This window comes from Mauremys mutica, chromosome 21 (assembly GCF_020497125.1).
Source record: "Mauremys mutica isolate MM-2020 ecotype Southern chromosome 21, ASM2049712v1, whole genome shotgun sequence".
NCBI lineage: Eukaryota > Metazoa > Chordata > Testudines > Geoemydidae > Mauremys > Mauremys mutica.
Window position 1 is genome coordinate 25,344,319 of NC_059092.1, and position 22,376 is coordinate 25,366,694.

General features: G+C 42.4%; 1 protein-coding gene across 3 annotated transcripts; it reads right to left on the reverse strand.

The window, feature by feature from the left end:
- Window positions 1-4,859: 4,859 nt before the first annotated feature.
- Window positions 4,860-14,432, reverse strand: LOC123354468 (CCAAT/enhancer-binding protein gamma). 3 transcript variants are annotated; one of them, XM_044996573.1, is made up of 3 exons: window positions 14,308-14,432; window positions 12,669-12,735; window positions 4,860-6,094 (listed from the first exon to the last, which is right to left on the reverse strand). In XM_044996573.1, exon 3 carries the CDS (start codon window positions 5,975-5,977, stop codon window positions 5,525-5,527), a length of 453 nt encoding a protein of 150 aa, XP_044852508.1. In that variant the 5' UTR covers window positions 5,978-6,094; window positions 12,669-12,735; window positions 14,308-14,432; the 3' UTR covers window positions 4,860-5,524. The 3 variants fall into 3 exon arrangements, with proteins under 3 accessions (XP_044852508.1, XP_044852510.1, XP_044852509.1); XM_044996575.1 differs by lacking the exon at window positions 12,669-12,735 and having other exon boundaries at window positions 14,308-14,430; XM_044996574.1 differs by lacking the exon at window positions 14,308-14,432 and having other exon boundaries at window positions 12,669-13,107.
- Between the last annotated feature and the right edge of the window lie 7,944 nt (window positions 14,433-22,376).

A 22,376-nucleotide genomic window follows, 5' to 3' on the forward strand; every position in this document is an offset into this window, starting at 1 on the left:
ATTTGTAGAAGTTTTTGGTGCTTGCTACAATAGTTAACTTAAATATAAGACATTCCACTCCCGAAAAACTTAATGCCCAATGGATTTAATAACTCACAACACTTGCCTTGGCAAAACTCCACTTTTTTTTAAACCTGGTTGTTCCATACTAAAGAAATGGAAAATAAGTTACAGATTCACAGAAGTAAAAATAGCAAATATAGCTTTGAAGAATCATACTGTATATCTTTCTTAAACTTAGTGTGCAATTGGACTGAATTCTGGGTTGTGCAAAAGTATTCAATGTTCAGTTCTGAAATAAAAAGCTAGATTTCATTCACAAGAATACAAGGATTTACATGTTTTTACAGATTATCATTTATAGCAGAGTAGTACTCAAAGGTCCCTGGGGATGCATTTTACAAAAAGTGAATATAAAGTGTAAATGTAATGTAAGCCCACTTACATTACACTGCCAGAGCAACGTAAAGTGGACTTACTGTCATTGAGAATCAGGCCTCAGGTAGTTAGAAGCTGGCAAGAGAATGCCACCAATTCCCTGTAGGGAAATTAGGGCCAATACAGAGCCTAAACAGGTCCAATGATTTGATGTTTAATGGGATGTTCCACAGGTCAGCCATAGCAATGTGGGCGGGGGGGGGGGGGAGGCTTTTCTGCCTGAACCATTTCTCAGAAAATACAACTAAAGTGAATAACTTCAGCATTTGTGGCTTTTCCATTGCGTAGGCACAAATAACCAGGAAATACTCCCAAGGCACCTTTTCCCACTGATTTGTTTTCATAATAGCATTAATATGCTGGCTCCAGTGCAGTTTCCAGGAATGTGGATGTTGAACTTAAACTCTAGAAGCTTTTCTGAGTGAGACTTCAGACCAAGCTGGTTTTTGGACAATTGTTGGACATGCCTTAATTGACTGAATAAAAGGGTTTTTAATAGAAGATAGATGAGAAATGGGGACAGGCTCCCTGTGACTCTTCAGAAAATTACTGCTAATCACCAGTGGAGAGCTGATGTTCTAAATATATACCAGAAATAAGTCCAGCTCCCACTACAGCAGAGACCTCCAATGGCCGCCTTGCCAGCAGTTTGAGTTGAACAACCCTATTTTATGTAAATCGCTACCATTCTATTCCTAGTCTGACGCTGACTTGCTGCAGGACAACAGGCTAATAATCCTAGCGTTCTCTCCACAAGTATTGAGCATCTGTGGGTCATGTAAAGTTCATGTGGTGGAAGCCAATGGGAATGGAGCTGATCAACACCTATTAAAAAAAAACAGGCCCTGAATCTCTCTGCCTCACTCTCCTAATTTATAGCAAGGGATACTGATCCACCTTTGTAAATAGCTTTGGATTCCCTTAAAAGCTCCATTACAGACTCCTTCCAACTATGGATGTTGTCTTTACATTTAGATTATATGAAAATAAGTCGGCCAGTTTCTTGAATACATTCAGGAAAAGATAAAAGGTGAAAATGTGGCTAAACTGCTCCAAGGTCACCATAATGAGCTACTAATGTACAAATAAGGTTAGCTGAAAAGGATTCTACTCAGACTGTCCGTGGCCTAGCCTGTCCCTGCCGGCAGTGATCCTCATTGGAATACGCAAGGAAGTCATGGGTATAAGGTAGAGGCTCCACCTGGGCCCCAATATGCTGTTGCTTCTATTAAGCATGAGGGCAAAGAAGAGGCAGCATGATCTAGGCTCTGAGGCAAAACATTTTTATTAGCTTCTGTTATTTCAGCCCTACCTACTTAAGCTGTGACTAGAACCAGAAAATTTCTTTCTGTAAAAGACTTCCGTGAACTAGGACAAGCTGTAAAAGTCTCTCTTGGTTGATGACCTTTGCAGTAAAAGTTTAAACTCAACATGGATTTTTTGCAAGTTTTATTTTCTAACTTAGCATCTAACCAAGATCTTACCCAAGTTCTCCTCCTAAATACATACGCAATACACATAATCATACTACAAAGTCAAGTATGGAAACACGTAGTGTAGGAGGGAAATAAAAATAAGGTAATAGTTCACTAGCCAGACACACGGGTTATATGTAACGCACATACCATAAATGGAACATTTAAAAATGAAAATAAATTAAGGTTACATCAAAGTTCCTGCTTCACTTTTCTAGTTTAACTCCTCAGTATAATACATACTGCTGCATTATGGGTCACAGTAAGGGACTTATCAAATTTAAGAAAAAAACATTGTTAGAGAGAAACTGTTTCAAAAAAATAAAACAAGATTCAAGATACTCCTTTGCATGGCAATGGTGTCTATAGGAAAGTCTGCTGCATCAGTTATTCAAACTAAGGGCATTTCTTTTTAAAATTACTTTGGATTTCTGCAGGATATCAGTTGCTAAACTCAACAGCCATATAACTGGTATTGTTTGATAGTAAGGATCAAGTAATCTACATTGTGATTGAACAGATGTTCTGCATTAGCCCTTTCATTAGTCAAGGTGCGCGTGTTACTCTCATCCTGATACCTGCATCTTGGCAGCAGCGTGATTCTAATAAGCAATTATTTTACAGAACTTAAACATTTTCAGGAGACCAAAACATGATGCTATAAGGACCCAAAGTCACCATATGAATAATGCTAGCATGTTGAACACAGGCTTAAAGGGGTTATAAAAATAAAATGTCGTTCTACTTTACCTCCTATACATGATGCTTCCAGACAGCCATTTACAGGTTGTGAGCCAATTTTCTGTGTATGTCAGTCATAATACATTACAATTTCTCACAAAGAATGTAGTAGTCTTTAGAAAACATTAGTAAGCACCCTGGCTCACCATTACTAGGCACTGTTAGTAGGCACTCCCCGTTAACTATGACTATGGCCTGGTCTACACTACGCGTTTAAACCGATTTTAGGAGCGTTAAACCGATTTAACACCACACCCGTCCACACTAAGAGGCCCTTTATATCGATATAAAGGGCTCTTTAAACCGGTTTCTGTACTCCTCCCCAACGAGAGGAGTAGCGCTAATATCGGTATTAGCGTATCGGATTAGGGTTAGTGTGGCCGCAAATCGACGGTATTGGCCTCCGGGCGGTATCCCACAGTGCACCACTGTGACCGCTCTGGACAGCAATCTGAACTCGGATGCAGTGGCCAGGTAGACAGGAAAAACCCCGCGAACTTTTGAATATCATTTCCTGTTTGCCCAGCGTGGAGCTCCGATCAGCACGGGTGGCGATGCAGTCCCAAATCAAAAAGAGCTCCAGCATGGACCGTACGGATGTGACCGCTGTATGGGCAGACAAATCTGTTCTATCAGAGCTCCGTTACAGAAGACGAAATTCCAAAGCATTTTAAAAAAATCTCCAGACAGAGGCCACAGCAGGGACTCCACACACTGCTGCGTGACAAGCGTAACGGAAAGCCAAAGAATCAAATGGACGCTCATGGAGGGAGTTCCTGCAGTCTCAGAAAAGCATTTGCATTCTTGGACGAGTTCCCAATGCCTGTAGGGTCAAACACATTGTCCGGGGTGGTTCAGGGCATAGCTCGTTAATTTACCCCCACCCCCAGAAGGAAAAGGGAAAAAAATCGTCTCTTGACTTTTTTAAATGTCACCCTATGTCTACTGAATGCTGCTGGTAGACGCGATGCTGCGGCAGTGAACTGCAGCATCCTCTCCACCCCCTCCCTGGTGGCAGATGGTACAATATGACTGCTATCCATCGTCATCATCAACCTGGTGGCAGACGGTACAGTGCAGAAGGACTGGTATCCGTCCTCGTCGTCAGCCCATGAGTGCTCCTGGCTGGCCTCAGGTGAGGTTGGCTGGGGGCGCCTGGGTAAAAATAGGAATGACTCCCGGTCATTCCCAGTAGATGGTAGAGAATGGCTGGTAACCGTCTTCATCATAGCAACTGGGGGCTGAGCTCCATCAGCCCCCGCCCTTCATGTGTAAAGAAAAGATTCTGTACTGCCTGGACTATCATAGCAGCGGGATGCTGGGCTCCTCTCCCCCACACTGCTTAATGTCCTGTCTGGACTATCATAGCAGCTGGAGGTTGCCTTCCCCTCATTTTATCTCACTAACAAATCACTGTTTCTTATTCCTGCATTCTTTATTACTTCATCACACAAATGGGGGGACACTGCAACGGTAGCCCAGGAAGGCTGGGGGAGGAGGGAAGCAACAGGTGGGGTTGTTGCAGGGGCACCCCCTGTGAATGGCATACAGCTCATCATTTCTGCGGGATCTGACACGGAGCGGCTGTGCTCTCTGGTTCTCTGATACACTGGTTCTCTAGTACACTTGCCCCATATTCTAGACAGGACTGATTCTATTTTTAGATACCATAAAGGAGGGATTGACTTGGGGAGTCATTCCCATTTTTGTCTTTTGCGACCCCGGCCGACCTCAGCCAAGGGCACCCTGACAGCAGCAGACAGTACAGTACAGAAGGACTGATAACCGTCATCTCATTGCCAATTTACAATGGCAGCAGACGGTACAGAACAACTGACAACCGTCTCTGCTATCATGCAAAAGCAAATGAATGCTGCTGTATCGCCTCTGTCAGCAGCATCCAGTACACATACGGTGACAGTGACAAAAGGCAAAACAGGCTCCATGGTTGCCATGCTATGGCGTCTGCCAGGGCAATCCAGGGGAAAAGGGCGCAAAATGATTGTCTGCCGTTGCTTTCCCAGAGGAAGGAATGACTGACGACATTTACCCAGAACCACCCGTGACAATGATTTTTGCCCCATCAGGCACTGGGATCTTAACCCAGAATTCCAAGGGGCGGGGGAGACTGCAGGAACTATGGGATAGCTACGGAATAGCTACCCACAGTGCAATGCTCCAGAAATCGATGCTAGCCTCGGACCGTGGACGCACACCACCAAATTAATGTGCTTAGTGTGGCCGCGTGCACTCGACTTTATACAATCTGTTTTACTAAACCGGTTTATGTAAAATCGGAATAATCCCGTAGTGTAGACGTACCCTAAGAGAGATCTACATTATCTTGGATAGGGCTTGTGCTACACATTTGAAGTAGCCCACCAAATTAGAAAACAAATTTCTGCCCTGGCCTTTGAAGTTTTGTAATACACAATGTAGAAAAGATTGCTTAAGAAATACATTTTAAAGGGTACTGAACAGATATTTCATCTATTTATCCATCAGTATTGCAGTAAAACCTCCCAGCTGTACTCCTTACAATATGCAAAATATAAGATGGTGAATGTACATTGCTGTAGAAATCCAATTCACTGACATTAGGCTCCTCGTTTTGTCCATTTAGATCATTTTTACTTGTTTAACCAAACCTTTCAGAGCAGAAAATATTGAACACTTTAAAACATACTCAAAACAGTTTACATTTTATTTGTATCAAATCTTCAGTGTTAAACCTAAAAGGAGAAAAAATACCCACAAAATGATCTTTAAAAAGTTAGAACAGCATTCCTTCTCTGTACTGAATGAGTAGTGCAGAGAGGGCTGCACCTCTAATGTTCAGTCCACGAGGTTATGAAGTTTGAAGATTGTGTCTACTGTCCGGTGTTATCTGGGTTTGTGGTGGTGTTTTCAGTGCCAATAGGTTGCACATTGTCTGCAAGATTGTGTGCATGCTCAAGAAACAAGTCTTTAAGTACACTAAGCTCCTTTGTCAAGAGCTTAATTTTTGCCTCCAAACGTTCATTTTCTTCTTTCAGCTGGTTGACCCTTTGCAGCGTATCTTGTGCTTTCTGCTTGCTTTTTAACCGGCTCTTTTTCACCGCCATGTTGTTGCGCTCTCTGCGTTGGCGATATTCATCACTGTTTCTATCCACAGAGGAATTCTTTTTGCCCTGTTTGCTTGGAGCCACGGCTTTGCCTCCACCACCAGGACTAACTGGCACCAGCTGAGGAACCTGTTGCAAACCACTTGTGTGTGCTTGTGTGTGAATCACACTTATACCGTTTGCTTCTGTAGTGGTGTTCTGCTGTGATGTTTTGCTCATTTGGACAGACTCTCCTTTAACACCACAATATGATTTGTTAGAGATGGTGAAAAACTGTTAATAACTTCTATAATATGTTGCCAGCAAATCTTCACATGGATTAAGGGCAAGTTGAACCTAACAGAAAAATAAATTCTGTGAAACATTTAAAATGCCATGTTCAGCTATGATCTTATACCTCACTAGCATTAGTGCTGGTACACTACTGCTGGCACATCTATCTGGTAGTAACAGTTTATTATGCTGAAAACAGAGAAACTGCCATTATTGAGCTATTTCAGAAGTCTCATTGAATCATTTGGGTTGGAAGGGATTGTTAGTGGGTCATCTAGTCAACCTCCCGATATTATGCTTGGATGAATTCAGTTATTCCAAAACCATCCCTGATGTCTAGCCACCCTTGAATAGCTCCAGTTTCATAACCCCAATCTTGGCAACGCGTTTTACTGTCTAACTTTTCCTCCAATTATATAGTTCCTCTTAATTTTCAGACTGAATTTTCACTGCTGCAGCTTAAACCTATTAATAGTCTGACTCTTGACCTAACAGTAATTGTTGATCCTTGACCTCTTTATACTACCCCTTCCTGTACATACATGTAGACAAGTTTCGAATTAATCTCCTTTTCTCTAGGCTGAATAAGTCTTACAGTATTTTCCAAACCTTTTATCTGCCCTCTTTTTAACTTGTTTCACTTAGGTTTGGTTTTTTGAAGCTATGATGCCCCAATTAAGGCCTAACAATGCTAAATAGAGTGGAATAACTACTTCATTTAAGGTAAATGAAAAATATTTTCTATGTGTCTAAACTACAAAGTTGGTTCATGTTTGTTCTGTCTGAATGTATGCTTTCCGATATAAAGTGTTCCCATTTCAGTTCACAATACTGTGACAAAATGAAGTAGCAGCCAAAATGATTAATGAGAAAGTGTTAGCTTAACATGCTAATTGTTCTTTTTAAGGAGACTAAGTAGCCCTGCAAAGAAATACTTACAATATATTCTTGATCACAAACTGTCATCATGAAGGGTATAATTGTATTTATAGTAGTTATGGCCAAGAAGGTCCAAAGTCCCTATTTTCTGACACTTTTATAACTTTCCAAACAAATTACCCTTTGAGCTAGAATTTCTCTGCTTCTCCTCAGAACAAAAGTGATTTTTTTATATATAAGAAATGTGTAAGATGGTCTTTTAGCAATGAATCAAGTTACTATAAATAAAGATGAAAAAACTTTCAAGCTTGTCAATAACTTAGGGCCCTGATTCTGCAAATAGTTAACAAGGTGCTTAAGTGTATACACCATTAACTTCAATCAGAGCAAAGTTAGCCTAAAAGAAAACCAACTTTATAACAATGCACTGTGTGTAACTGGAGCATCGTGCATTGAAATACACAGCTGCATTTAGTTGAATGATTATGCATTCAAATAAATGCAAGTAGCATTAAGGTAACAGTCTGTACAGTGAGGCCAGAGCTTGAAGACTGTGATGTCACCAGAAACTTAGACAGTATTAAAGTACTGGTTTCCTAATCGATACTGTCTTCTTTTATTAAATGGTTCCATTAAGAAAATTCTGTCCTACTTCCTGTTCTCTGACTTCCACTTTAGACAGACCAGCACAGATGCCTGAAAAATCTGTAAGTCACCGCATATACAATCTCACACATAATTTACCACCTCACTCATCTAGTCTCTCCAATATCCTGGGGCGGACAGGGTTACAACTACACTACATTTTCAAGCATTGTTTTTAAATGTACGTATGAATTCTACTGTTTCCAAATCAAAACTCTATTCACAAAAAGTTGCAAATTTCTCTACTGTATCCTCTAGACCCTTCATAAAACAACCCAGGACATGAAAAGTGAAAGCAAGTAAGAGATAAGTATCACAATCAGTTGTACCCAGCAAAGAGGCAGGATGTATAGCCGATGCGTGAGAAATCCAGGCAAACCAGGAATGTACAAGCTGCACACATACCATGTGAAGGCTGTGACAGATAGTCACATTAAGAGAACTACCTCAACCACAGACAAACTGAGGCAACTGAGCCTGCAAACACAAGTTGTATATTTAAAAAACAGATGGGACCCACAAGTACTGACAGGTCAAAAACAGGATTGATTTCGCTTCATGTTGGATTAAGGGAAAATACCTAATTTGCATAAAATGACTCTGCACTGACAAGACCTGATTGTTTAGAGCATAGCACAATAGATGGATTATCTGACTCCTGCACACAGATAACAGATCAACACAGATGGTTGTAAACGAGACACTGAGCTTATTAATGTCTGCTGCAAGAGCAAAGACAAATGTGTATCTTCAGGGTTATGGTCAGTGTATACGGAGGACAATTCCTATTGTGGGGTCCCTGTTTTTTTCTTAGCTGGCTTCATTCAGTCACTAGCAATTCATATATGTCAATTTTCCCATAAGGAAATGAAGGTGACATGCAACTTCACACCAATATAAAGGAAGGAGTCATTTGAGAATTCCTGTCTTTTACTGACTCGGATAATAATTATAATATTTAGCTCTTGTACGGTACTTCTCATCCATTGATCTCAAAGCACTTTATAAAAGGATGTCAGTATTATTATCCCCATTTTACAGGTGGGGGAACTGAAGCACAGAAAAGGGAAATGACATGCCTAAGGTATCCCAGGTCTCCTAAGTTACCTTCCCAAATAATATTCTGAAGCTCTAACACTCTCAGAATTTTATCTCTCTCAAACAGACCCCATGTGAACCTTCTAATTACAGTCAATTTATGTAACTTTTGTCATGTTGCTCGTTTGGGACATAGCCTATCCTAGCACCCAGGTACATTACTCCAAGACCCTCATTAACTATGTTTGGGCAAGTCTAGTTAGATAACATGTTAGTAACAGAAATTTCAGAAACTGCTTTTTGTACTTTTCAGGATTCTGAAGAGGAGGTAGGACCCAGACAGCCCATGCCCAACAAGCACCCCACCCTTGACAAGTCTCTTCATGTTGCCAGATCTCATGTGTTTTTGTTTTCCTACTGTAAGTATTTAATGTGATTTTAGCATTAGCTTGGGGGAAGGAGGAAAAGACCAATTTTCCTCCCTATTCAAATGGTTTTTTAAATGTTCTTAGACTGTGGCACCTTCCAACTTCAGATAGTAATCGTAGGTTACCACCAGCTGATGGCTGTTTAGTGGTTTAAGTGCAACTCTTGCCAGAGAGATGTCCACATCACAAAAAACTCCACCTTAGTTGGCACCAATTGTCCTTGCAGCCCTTTACTTCTCTGCGAAGACTATCAAACCAACTGTTTTGTCCCAAAAGATCTGTCCAGTTCAGAGTGCAGCACTGTTGGCTGGCAGTGCTGGGAAGTCTGCACTGCTGCTGCCTGTACTGCACCTATTCTGAAACAGAGGACTCTGATCTCCCAGGCTGTCTCTCTACCATTTTCTACAAGCAGAGATTTCACAGGAAATAACTCTTTAATAAGCAATTTGAACAACTGTGTAGTAGATATGTAGTAATAGCTCAGTGAGCGTTGTTGTAGGTCCACAGGCATCAGCTAGTAAGCACCCAATTTCAGTAGAACCCTGAACATTATCCAGTGGAGACCACAATGCAAATGCCTGCAGTTTAAGCAAATCCCCTAGCAAACTGTAATCATTTTTCCAGTTACCAGCAGGGTATGTGAATGTGTATATTGCTTTAAGTGTAAGAGATTGTTTGGTGTTTGTGAGGATCCAACTACACTCAGTGATACTAAGGAGTACATTAAGTACTGATTGTAAACAGTTTAGGCTCTAAATATGAATTACCGTATATACTCGTTCATTAGCCCATTCGTTTATAAGCCGACCCCGCAAAATGGATAGGTAAAAATAGCAAAAACTGTATGACCCTTTCATAAGCCAACCCTGTATTTCCGGGGTTGGAAAACTTTGGCTCCCGGGCCCATCAGGGTAAGCCGCTGGCGGGTTGGGACGTTTTGTTTACCAGGAGCATTCACAGGCACGGAGCCCCTCAGCTCTCAGTGGCCGCAGTTTTCCGTTTCCAGCCAATGGGAGCTGCAGGAAGTGGTGCCATTTGCAGATGCTCCAGGTAAACAAAACGACAATGTATTATATATTCAATTCAATGATTCCATAAAGTTTAAAATCATCAAATTTTGGTGTAGACCCGTTTATAAGCTGACTCTCGCTCTTTGATGCGTCACTTTGTTACCAAAAATATTCAGCTTATGAATGAGTATATACGGTACTTAAATCAGATAAAGAATGAGACTTTAAAAAAATAATAAAACAGGTGCTCACTCTTCTAACTCCCAATAAGCATTCAACTAGAATACAAAGATCTGACTTCAATGATCCTAGTCATATTAATTTTCTTAGAAGCAGAGGAAAAGGGGTAAATTATATTTGTCACACTAGAGAACAAATATTCCTCCCTTCGCCTAAGCTTATAAGATACTGTTATAAATAGTGGAGGGTAATACATTAACCCTTTCAAAGTCCTTAAGAATGTCCCTTTATAAGTCAATATATACTGTTTTGGAAGATTCTATTATGGCTGTTTAGATTTTATGAGATAACAAACAAAATGTTAATTTGGCTCATTTTTTGAGTAACAATTCTTACCACTTGTTCAGCACTTCATATATTAGTTTTGTTCCTTGCCTATTTTCTGAGAGGTGAGACAGAGTTGACTATGATCATCTAGGTAGAATGCCTTTAGTGTATAATTTTACATCAGCTCTCTTGTTTATACTACCCAAATAGTAACTGAACCTGAAAGGTGCTGAGTATTTCTAATTTCCTTCTGACTTCAGTGGGACTGTTCTTGAGCTAAAACCGCAGGATTGTACTCAGTCCCGATAATGGTGTATAAATGACAACAGAATAAAGCTCCAACCTACATTTCCTGTACACCTCAGTTAAAGGCTCAATCCTGCAAGGTGCTAAGCACTCTCAACTCACAGAACCAATACTGCTCAGAACAGGGCCCTAAATCCACTACCCACTAACTGCTGTCACAAAAAAGATCAAAAGAAAATATTCCTCTTCCATGCTTTCCTCGATAGCTCAACTTTGTGTGTGTGTCATAAGAAAACAGTGTAATAAAAATATAATGACAACATCTAATTATGAAGAAATGTAATTAAGTACTTCAAATGTCTTAAATATAATAAAATAAAAATCATACAGGAGCTGTCATCTTATCAGTTTTGTGGTGTAGGACAAGATACAGGAATTAGTCTGATTCTCAGAAGTTATGGGAAAGGCACAAAGTTTCAAACTTGCAAAGTAATTTCACCTCTGGTTTTAAAATATATTGATTACTTTAATAGTTAACCAATTTTAAAACAAGTCTAATACTTCATCTTTGACCCATTTTTTTTTAAATTGTGTCTAATTGTTGTTCCAACCAATATGGAATAATTTTGCATTTAAAAGTTTTAAGGAATTTTGATAAGGCATTTCCTGACACCTTTCAGAATTGAACACCTAAAGCAAAGTCAGGTATATTCAATGCAAATAAGTTATTTTTTAAAATATTTATGTGGGGATATGAAGGTTTGTCTGGGAACAACAAAGATTTTATGAAAATACTCAAAATGTGAAGAGTCCAAAAGAGGAAAAATGTATACCCATTTTTAAAAGGCTCCGTATTTTAATTCAAGATCATTATTAGCTCCCTAAAATCTTGAAAAATCTGAACTGCAGATTTCCTGGGTTCTTTTGGCAAAGAGGAGGACATCACACGTACCATAAACAAAGGACAATGTCAAATGAAGGTGTGTACATACTTACCAACAACTTCATAAGATTAAAATTCAGTTTAATTTTCAATATTTTCCTCTGGCTCAGTCAATAGTCAATTTCATTTTCATTTACAGTCAGTTTCATTTTCAAGTTCCCAACATGCAAGTTGTAAACAATACAGGGGACTTTTTAAAAAAATTTACTCTTTAGTTTACACACTTTGAAATTTTTTTCAACTTACAAAAACATTTAAAAAGCTTCCAATGATCTAAATTTCTAGCTACATGACTCATGCCCCTGTAAAAGTGTCCCTCAAAAGAACTACCCTATTCTAACACCATATTTTCATCCCTTTTATCCATGTTACTTGTGATGTTGATGAAGAAAAACCAGAAGTCTGAAGCTCAGAATTCTCAGGATCTTAAGGAGGTAATTTTGCTGAAATACAGCAGTACATACGTTTTCAAATAGCTATATACAGTTTCCCCCTTTGGGAACCCTACAAAAAAAGTTGTAATGTTTTGACAAAACCATCGCTCTTCACCTTTAATTCCCAAGTCTCTACTACCATTTTAAACTATGAAAACCTTAAAAACATAATAGAATTTTAAAAGTACCTTTTTCCCCCCACATATAAGATACTTTTTTTAAATTGCTTTTTTGTTTTTAAGGTTATCTTTGACTTCCCTTTTGACCTGCATAGTGCTGTTTTACAACACTGGTTCCTGCCAGGAAGTTAGACTAGTACAGTACCCAACAGGAAAGGAGGGTTTCATTCTGAACCCTGAGGATTATATTCTTATTCAGAAACTATTTTGATCTCTAAGGTATTAAAAGAAAGCTGAAGGAATCACTTAACATAGTAGCTAATATAGCCAGTTATGCATAAATATGGATAGTAAATATTTTTATTAACATGCTGTGCTCCTAGCCCACCTTGTGATGTCTTTGAGTGACTGGATCTTCCATTTCCAAAGGTGCAATAAAAGCTTGTGTACAGCAACTATAAATTTTGCAAACAAATAAACTTTCTGGAGAAAATATTCGACTTTGTGCTCTAGGCCCCAATCATCCTCTTACTGTTGATCCCTATGCCGGTATTTACTCTTGTCCTAGCATGAGGGTGTGTGTCTGTGGCTTTCCCTCGCTCTCCCCCCACCCTTCTCTTACTGCTGCCCCACGGGGTTGGGAGGGAGATGGGCGCTGTGTGTGTGTCTGTCCCTCCCCCATCAGGAAGCAGGTGTGGTGGGGGACTCGGGGAGCAGAGCCGGGCTCCCTCCTCCGTGCCAAGCATGACTTCATCCCAGCGGGGAGGAGAGTTGCCTGGAGATTGCATCATACGCTCTCCACGCGCAACACCGAGGAAAGTCCCGGCCCCCCACACCCCTCACTCGCCCTTCTCTGCCTACCTCTCCACGACCCCCTACAGAGCCCGCCCCATGGAGACCCCCACCCCACCGACCAGAACTCCCAGCCACCCCGTACCACCTCCACCGAGCCCGCCCCATGGAGACCCCCCCCCACCGACCAGAACTCCCAGCCACCCCTCCAGCGCCCGCCCCATGGAGACCCCCCCCCCACCGACCAGAACTCCCAGCCACCCCGTACCACCTCCACCGAGCCCGCCCCATGGAGACCTCCCCCACCGACCAGAACTCCCAGCCACCCCGTACCACCTCCGCCGCGCCCGCCCCATGGAGACCCCCCCCCACCGACCAGAACTCCCAGCCACCCCTCCAGCGCCCGCCCCATGGAGTCCCCCCCCCCACCGACCAGAACTCCCAGCCACCCCGTACCACCTCCACCGAGCCCGCCCCATGGAGACCCCCCCCACCGACCAGAACTCCCAGCCACCCCGTACCACCTCCACCGAGCCCGCCCCATGGAGACCCCCCCCCACCGACCAGAACTCCCATCCACCCCTCCAGCGCCCGCCCCATGGAGACCCCCCCACCGACCAGAACTCCCAGCCACCCCGTACCACCTCCACCGAGCCCGCCCCATGGAGACCCCCCCCCCCCCACCGACCAGAACTCCCAGCCACCCTCCAGCGCCCGCCCCATGGAGACCCCCCCACCGACCAGAACTCCCAGCCACCCCGTACCACCTCCACCGAGCCCGACACATGGAGACCCCCCCCCACCGACCAGAACTCCCAGCCACCCCTCCAGCGCCCGCCCCATGGAGACCCCCCCCACCGACCAGAACTCCCAGCCAACCCGTACCACCCCTACAGCGCCCGCCCCATGGAGACCCCCCACGTACCCACCCCACACCGACCCCGCCTCCACCCCATACCGACCCTACAGACCCCGCCCCACATACCCACCCCACATCTCCAGCAGACCCCACCCCCACCCGCCAACTCTCCCCAGACCCCCGTAACCTCCCACAACTCTCCTATAGCCCCCCCCGCCCCCTTCCTCTACAGCAGCCACCGCTTCCTCCCGCGCCGCTTCGGCCTGTGGCCGGTGTAACCCCCCACCCACCCCGGGGTACCGCGCCTGGCCGGCTCCCCCTCACCAGGGCCGGGAGGAGGGGTCTGTGCGCGCGGCGGGGCGGCCCCGCGCCTCACCTGGCCCGGGGATCGAGACCGGTATCGATCAGGGAGGGGGGCGCGGGCTGGGCCCGAGTCTCTTTCTTTAAACTGGTGAGTGAAGGCGAGCGGCGATTGCGAAACCCTTCTCCTTCGGCCCAGCGTCCTAGCCAATCAGAGGCCGGCCTGCCGCAGGGATGATGCAATAGCCGCCCCGATTGGCAGTCCCCAGAGCCAATCAGACACCCGCTTCTCTTAAAGAGAGAGGTGCTGTTTTTGTGGGGTTGGTAAACCCCCTGGAGCTGGGCACTGCGCGCTCCCTCCCCACTCCCATCCCGCCCATACCCTGGGGAGCGCTTTTCCCTCGGGTGGGGGCGAGCTGATACCCCAATAGCCCCCCCCGACACTGGGAGGAAAACCCTATTACCCCAATAGCCCCTCACCCACACGCTGCCTGACACGGGGGGCTGTTACCCCAATACCCCCCCAACTGCCTGAGTCTGGGTGGGGGGTGTCTAGAAGGTGATCCTAGCAGAAAACTCGATCCTTACAAAGATAAGCTATGTTTATATAACAAACTGGCCTAAAGAAGCCATGGACCAGGGGAAATGGGCAAGCCAGCAGCCCCCATTTCTTGAAGATCCTTCTGTGGCTGTTTCTAGCGTCAGTTTTAGGTTCTGATCTCATATTTATCAACCAAAAGTATCAGTAGATATTGGACAATCTATTTGATATTAAATCCCAGTTTCTTTGTTGCACCCTTCCTGCAGTATCTCCACGATCTCGGAGAGCTGCATGTCATTTCCCACTCAGCAGCTGCAGTTAGATAAGATTGTAAGATGTTAATTAAAGGCCTGGGGAACATTCTAATCAACATAAAGCAAAAAATATTACCCCCACCCCCAAAGGAAATGAATTGTATGTTTTGGTGTACATGCCATGTCTGCCTACATGCATTACTCCTGGGGCATTCTGTGCCAAAAAAATAAAAATTCTGTGCACAATATTTTAAAATTCTGCAAATTTTATTTGTCAAAATAACACTATATAATCACACCAGTTTCAATTATTTTGGTAATTTATTTCAAAATACATGTCATCAAGTATGTCTGTAACAATAGGGACATAAAAATTTCCCCAGGAGTAGAGAAACCCCTATGACAACCCAGTTCCTGTTTCTCTGCCTTCCTCCCCCCCCCCACCAGAGCCCAACCGCAGGCCCCCGCTCCCCCTTGCCCAGACACGCGTGTCTCCCCCTCCTCCGAGCCCAGGGATCCAGAGGGAGAAACAGCTTGATGCTCTATCCCAGGCCTGCACAGACTGAGTTTCCTACACGCCACCCTCTCCTTCCCTCAGGGTGTAATGGGAACTGCAGCTGCCAGGAACCCTATAGCTGTCCCTCCCCCCGGCAGTCTTCCATGTGTAAGCTGGTCTCTGCAGAGTCCAATGGTCCCTAGTGGCAGCTAGCAGCACTGCAGCCCATTTCTGTGAAGGAAAGGAAATTCTGCACACACGTTAATTTCTGCAAAATTCTGCCTTGCGCAGTGGTGCAGATTTGCCCCAGGAGTAATTCATATCTGCCACACTGCTTTCCTGAAAGCAAACTGGTCTGGCCTCAGTCAGGAGAAATTTTAGTGACAACAATGAGAGGAAACCAAGCTAACATTATTGCTCTTCTGAACTGGGCAACAGGTGAGCTCCCTCTTAGCACTGTATAAGAGGAACTTGGTTACTTCTCAAATGTAGATTCAACTTCTTGGGCTGAAAGTGAAAAAATGTCATCCAGCGCCTCTCTGGAAATGTCCTTCCCACTAACAGCCTCTTGTGTCAAAGAAAGATGGCGTTCTTACCCATGTTCCTATCAAAATCCCATGACCAAACAGTAAGATTTCTGTTTAACCACTACCCCAACCTCAGAGGTGGGGGGGGTCTATCGGGGTAAGCATTTTTACCATCTCCTCCAATTCCAGGTAGTGTGGGTGGGTGGAGGGAGACTATTGGCATAATAGCTTTTACCCTCCCTGCGCGCGTGTGCGTGCACGCACACACACACACACACACACACACACTCAGTCCCAGGCTGAGTGCACAGGGCTATTGGGTTAACTGATTTTTCTCACACACACACACACACACACAAAGCCTCAGACAGTGTGTGGGGGCTATAGGGGTAACAGCTTTTATACCCCCAGAAACAGCCCAGATATCCTGAATACTGTGCACACAAATATATATGTGCTTATTTGTGTATCTAATTTGCATATGCATTATTGTAATTCTGGCTATTTGTATCCACAGTCATAGGCAATGCATGCAGCAATTCTGAAAACGTAGGTCTATATGTTAATTTTTTTATGTTTCTTGCATCTATGAAACAATGAGTTTTGACCAAATTTAGGTGTTCAAGTGCACGTGTAAACCAAGAACTTTCCTGCATGCAAAAATCTGTGTAATACGATTTATTGTCCCTATTCCTGCCTGCACAGTGTTTTGATATACACAAAGGAAATGTGCTAGTAATAGCATTTGTATCCACAATTGCAATATTAATTGGCACAAATATAATAATTTGGTTTTGCCAGATAAATAAAAGATTTTGGGCCTCTGGTCTTATGTGTCTTTTTTTAAGCTTTGTAGAAAGAAAACATATCTTGAGGAAGAATTCTAAGGATTAGTCTGGGAAAATTACTCAGTTCACTGCTACCTGGGACTATTTCCTCACCAATCGCCAAACATTTGTTTTAACATCTTCAACTTCAATTTTGTTCTTTCCCCAGTTGAAACTGTTTGATGTTTTTCTCTAATGGTATCTTCAGCCTGCAGCTTTTCACTAGTGATTTAATTCATATTACACCAACGGTATAAACAACAATTCAAGGTAAATATGGAGCATTAGCCATGCCCTAATAATACTTGAATAATGTGTGCTTCTAATATGCCTTCCTGGGACCTCAAATTGTGCCTTACATTCATTAATCCTCATAAGGGAAATTTGAGGTAAGTAAAATTTAGACTAAACTCATCATTTTAGGATCCAGTCCTGCCAACATTTAACCACATACATAACCATATTCATATGAGTAGTGTACAATGCTAACAACTCAATGGAACTACTCATGAATAAAGTTACATGCATGCTTAAGCGTTTGCAAGATAAACTCCTCATTTTAGTGAGAACAAGACTGAGCCTTCAGGAAATAGAGAAAACTGAAGAAACCTTCCAACTAATAGTGAAAGAAAATTGATGAATGCTGTCTAGATATGCCGCTTATGTGCACACCTTAACAACTTACCGCCAGGTAACTGGTCCATGTGCAATAATTCTTGAATTCAAGTGTCACCAAAACTACCAAATCCCTGCTAGGATAGAATCCTTTCCAATTTGTTTGGTTCTAGGTGGGCTCCCATAGCAATGTTCCAGTTATAATATTGTGCATATTGTAATAATATATATAATTATATTAAAGTGCAGGTACCATTACTTAAAGTGCCATACTCTCCCTTAAGCCTTACAAACACTTGTAAGAAGGTTCACCACCTATCACCTAGAGTGTGAAAACTATTTTGTCCTTATTTTAATAATTTTGATTTTTTGTGTGATCCCAGTTTTATGCTCATTATTTGTACTTTCTTCTGCAAATGTTTTTGTTCATAAAGAAAAACAGTATGTGCCTTAATTTTTCCTTACATTTTCAGATCTAATGAATCTGCATTTAGCAATTTGTCTTTAGTCTTGCATATTTCTGTTAAAATTTTACTTTCATGCTGGCTTTTTCATAAATAGAATTCTAATGCCAGGTCACAAGATGCATATTTTTTTCTCTAGTCTAACACACACTTTCTTGAGATAAGACAAGAATGCAGTTAGGACACGTGATTTTGATATTATTGTGAAATTTATTATATAAGAGTCAATATGTTCAAACCTGGGTGCCTAAAGTTAGGTACCTAATATCTGGCCTGATTTTTCAGGAGTGCTGAGCAAGCATAAATCCCACTGACGTCAACCGAGGCTATAGATGCTCAACACCTATGAATATCAGGGAACTTATATTTAAACAGCTGAATATTGATACAGGAGTCTAATTTGGAGCACTCGGCTTTGAAAAATTTGAATCAAGTTCCTCTGTATCCCCTTCTTCCATATTCTCTAAGAACAGCTTGATCTGGAAGAAAGATATATGTGCATCACATTGCTCATAGGTGCCTAAATTTCTAGGCCATTCTGAGACTGCCTTATCTAAAGAGGAGAAGACTGCCATGTTCTAGCAAGGTTTTAAACTGAATATCAAACTGTGGCTGCCTTTAAACTCTTTCCAGTTTTGCCTTAGATAACTAGGGGCCCGATTCTGCTCCTATTAAAATCATTGGCGGTTTTGCTGTTGACTTCAGCCCTAGCTAATTTTACCTCAGTATTTATAGTGTGCACTATGCTTAATATAAGGCTTTTTAGTTATCTAAGGCAAATAAAAAGGGTGGTTTTTTTAAGTGGACAGGGATAAATAATAGGTTTCTCACTGCCATCTGTTATGTTCCCATTCCTACAATGTGACAGGAGAGGCGAGGCTGAAGAGCTACATATGGGGAAAAAATGAAGTAGCTACATGGCCTGAAAGAAAAATACTATGTATCACAGGTACACGTGATTTAAATGAGACTCAGTAGACCCAAAACAAGTCTGAACAAGAATAAGTGCCAGGCACCTGAGAATAAAAGGTGAATTCTCAAGTACCCAGGCTTAGTAACTGCCACACCTGTCCTATATTCCCAAAAGCAGGGCTGCAAGGATTGAGATAGCTTAGTATTTGAATCCATAGGGCCATGGCTCTTTTCCAAGGTGTGATTAGCCACTGCACGAAAATCCCCACCCATAATTACTAGGGCATTCATAGTATTTGTCATGGGGAGTATTTTAATGAAGAATTTTTTTGATTCATATACACCTGATATAAAACAGTGTTAATGGTTTTAGGGATAAATCTTCAGTCGGTTTAAAAGCTTCTTGGTGGATCAGAACAACTTGAACAAGGTAGCTATAAAAACAGTAATGAAATATGAGAGGCCTAGATCAGTTTATTCTGGTTCAGTCCCTTGCTGTAGGAAGGAGGAGGGCAAATACTCCTTAATTCTTGATTACTATTCTCCATAGCATCAATGGTTTTATTGTACCCCTGCAATGATCTTTAAAATAACACACAACCCCAATATTCAGCTACTTAAAAGAGGGGAAAAAGAAATCACAATCTAGTCACCCCCGGGGGTAGCCTGCCTGATTGTTTAGCCCCCCCAAACAGGAAAATTAGTTATTTATACTTGACTGATACAAATTATACAGGAGGGAAATTTGAGAAAGCGTATTGTGAATAGTAGAAAATCTGTGATTGTGCTCAGTCCCGCTGCTGTTGCTAATGTCAACCGGAGTTTTGCTTTTGATTTCAGTGGGAGCAAGATCAGGACTTTTGTTAACCACATGGTACGTTTCCTCTCCAGCAAAGAAAATGTAAGTAACTTCATATCTTTATATAAGAACGAGAGGGAGCGCAAGAGTTCAGTCCTGTTCCAACCGAAGTAAATATCAAAACTCATTGATTTAATTAGGAGCCAGGTCCCCATTTTTGAGCCTTTTGAAATGGAAACAAGTTCTAAAATGACTGAGGAATGCAACTACGTGTGACTCCCTTGATTTTGTGTGCTGTCTGTCATGCCATTGGGGCGGCTCCAGGCACCAGCGCAGCAAGTGCGTGCCTGAGGCGGCAAGTCGTGGTGAGTGGCCCGGCGGTCGCTGTGAGGACGGCAGTTAGGCAGCCTTCGGCGGCGTTTCTGCAGGAGGTCCGCCGGTCCCGCGGCTTTGGCAGCAATTTGGTGGCGGGTATGCCAAAGGCGCGGGACCAGCAGATCACCCACAGAAATGCCACCAAATCCAAGTGACCAGCAGATGCCGCCGAAGGCCGCCTGACTGCCATGCTTGGGGCGGCAAAAAACATAGAGCTGCCCCTGCACGCCAACGCTTTCCTCAGTAAAATGAGGCTAGTACACTAAAACATGCAGCCATTTGAATGTCTCTGTCACACAAGTAAGTGTCCCCCATGAGTACTCATCTGTTTTTCCTACACGTTATAGATGGGTGCATAAGGAGGCAGATGGTCCCTAGTCTGATTTTGTGATCTGTAGCAGACACCAACTATTACCCCATCTTGTGCTTTATCTGTAGGACATTGATCCATAAGCATTCAAGATCATTTTCTTCTAAGTTATCAGTGACTCAGAAAGAGGTAATGCTGTTTTTGACCTAGTGCCAATCCCCCTTTCCTTTTGCTTACTCAATCCTTCGTAAATAGGTTATGACCATTGATTTTTAACATTTTAATCATACACATCATCCCACCAAGTTTCAATAATACCTAGTAGATTGAATTTATGGTCATAAATGAGAAATTTCAGTTCCTCTTGTTTGTTACCCAGACTCCTAGTGTTGGAGTATAGGAAATTCAAGAGTTTCTTCTCTTCATGTCCTTTGGTTCCTTGATTAATTTTGTTCTCAGCATCTCAGTTTTGTGCTGAGTGCTCCTATCTTCCCTCTTTTTTTTACCCTCCTATTTTGTATTAGTTTAGCTCCCTCCTGATTACTCTAGCCAAACTGTTCCCGAGGAGATCAGTCCCACCCCTTCTACCAAGGTGGAGGCATCCAACCTATACAGTTCCCTCTCCCCAGGGAAAGTGGCCCAATTAGGGTAACCAGACGCAAGTGTAAAAAATCGGGACAGGGGCTGGGGGGTAATAGGAGCCTATATAAGAAAAAGACCCAAAAATCGGGATAGTCCCTATAAAATCGGGACATCTGGTCACCCTAGCCCCAATGTTTCACTAAACCAAATCCCTTCATCTTAGACTGCTTACCTAGACAGTGGGTTCATTTCTAGAATCTTCTGCTTTTTGTCTTCCTTTGCATGTGGGACAGGAAATAGCTCAGAGACTTGGACAGTCTTCTTCTTCAGCACACTTCTGAGTTCCCTGAAGTTAACTACTATCTGCGCTGTAGTGTCATTAGTGCCAATATGAACAATCACCAAAGGTCCTTGTGCATCAGCTTTAGAAGCCTATCCAATCTTAGAGTGACATCGTGTGTCTTGGTTCCAGGAAGACAGCATACCTTTCTGTTGTCTTCCTGTCCCTTGAAGAATGTTCTTTTGATTTCTCTGAGTAGTGACTCTACAACAGGGATCATCTGTCTTCCTTAGATGATTGGCAAACTCTTTGCGGGAAAGCTTGATTTTCTTACAGGTTGGGCCAAGCTGCCATCCATGTGTGTCCTGATTTATGTTGCTTAATCATATTAAAGGACAGTTGATCAGAGTCATCAGTACATACATACTATGGCCATCCGTTAGCAATGGCTTTATTTCTAGGCGTGATATTCTCAATAGTATGGAAATACCCAGAAAGCTCTCAGATAATCCATGCCATAGCAGTATTGGTATCTGAGCTCTGGGAAAAGCTATAGCATATGTGTTTGTGCTTTTAGATGCACTGAATTCCACACACTAGAAATTTCAAATAGATACCAGGTCCTCAACATAGAAACTTCAGAAGACACCCCTCAAGATCCACGCAAATAACTGATATTTTTGGTTTCTGGAAGCTAAGAAATTATCATTTTTATTGACCCAAAATTAATCTTTTTTTAATTTTTGGTGAACCAAAAAGTTAAAATATTTAATTCCCATCCCTGTTTTATTTCAATTTTGAGCATTTTAAATATTTTTTAAAAATAATAAAATTCAACTAAATTTTAAAAAGTCATTTTGAATAAAAAACAAATCATTTCAAAACTAAAAGTTTAGACTTTTTTCAGAATTTTTTTCTTCTGACACAAACAATTTGGCAGAATAGACACAAATTCACAAAACTTTTTCATATTGCCAAATCTGCATTCCGCCCACTGCCCCGCCAAAAAAAAAATGTTTTGGATGAAAGATTTCACCAAGCTCTAATCTTGGACTGTATCTGGCCTGGGTAAATTAATTTCAAGATCAGAAAGAGTTCAAGTAGTTCTGCTGTAAAGTGAAATGCTTAGGATGCTGTAACGATGCGGTTCTGGCGGGACCCAA

What these genes read in the sequence shown, in the direction of transcription:
- LOC123354468 (XM_044996573.1), bottom strand. Translation starts at nt 5,977, where the DNA reads ATGAGCAAAACATCACAGCAGAACACCACTACAGAAGCAAACGGTATA.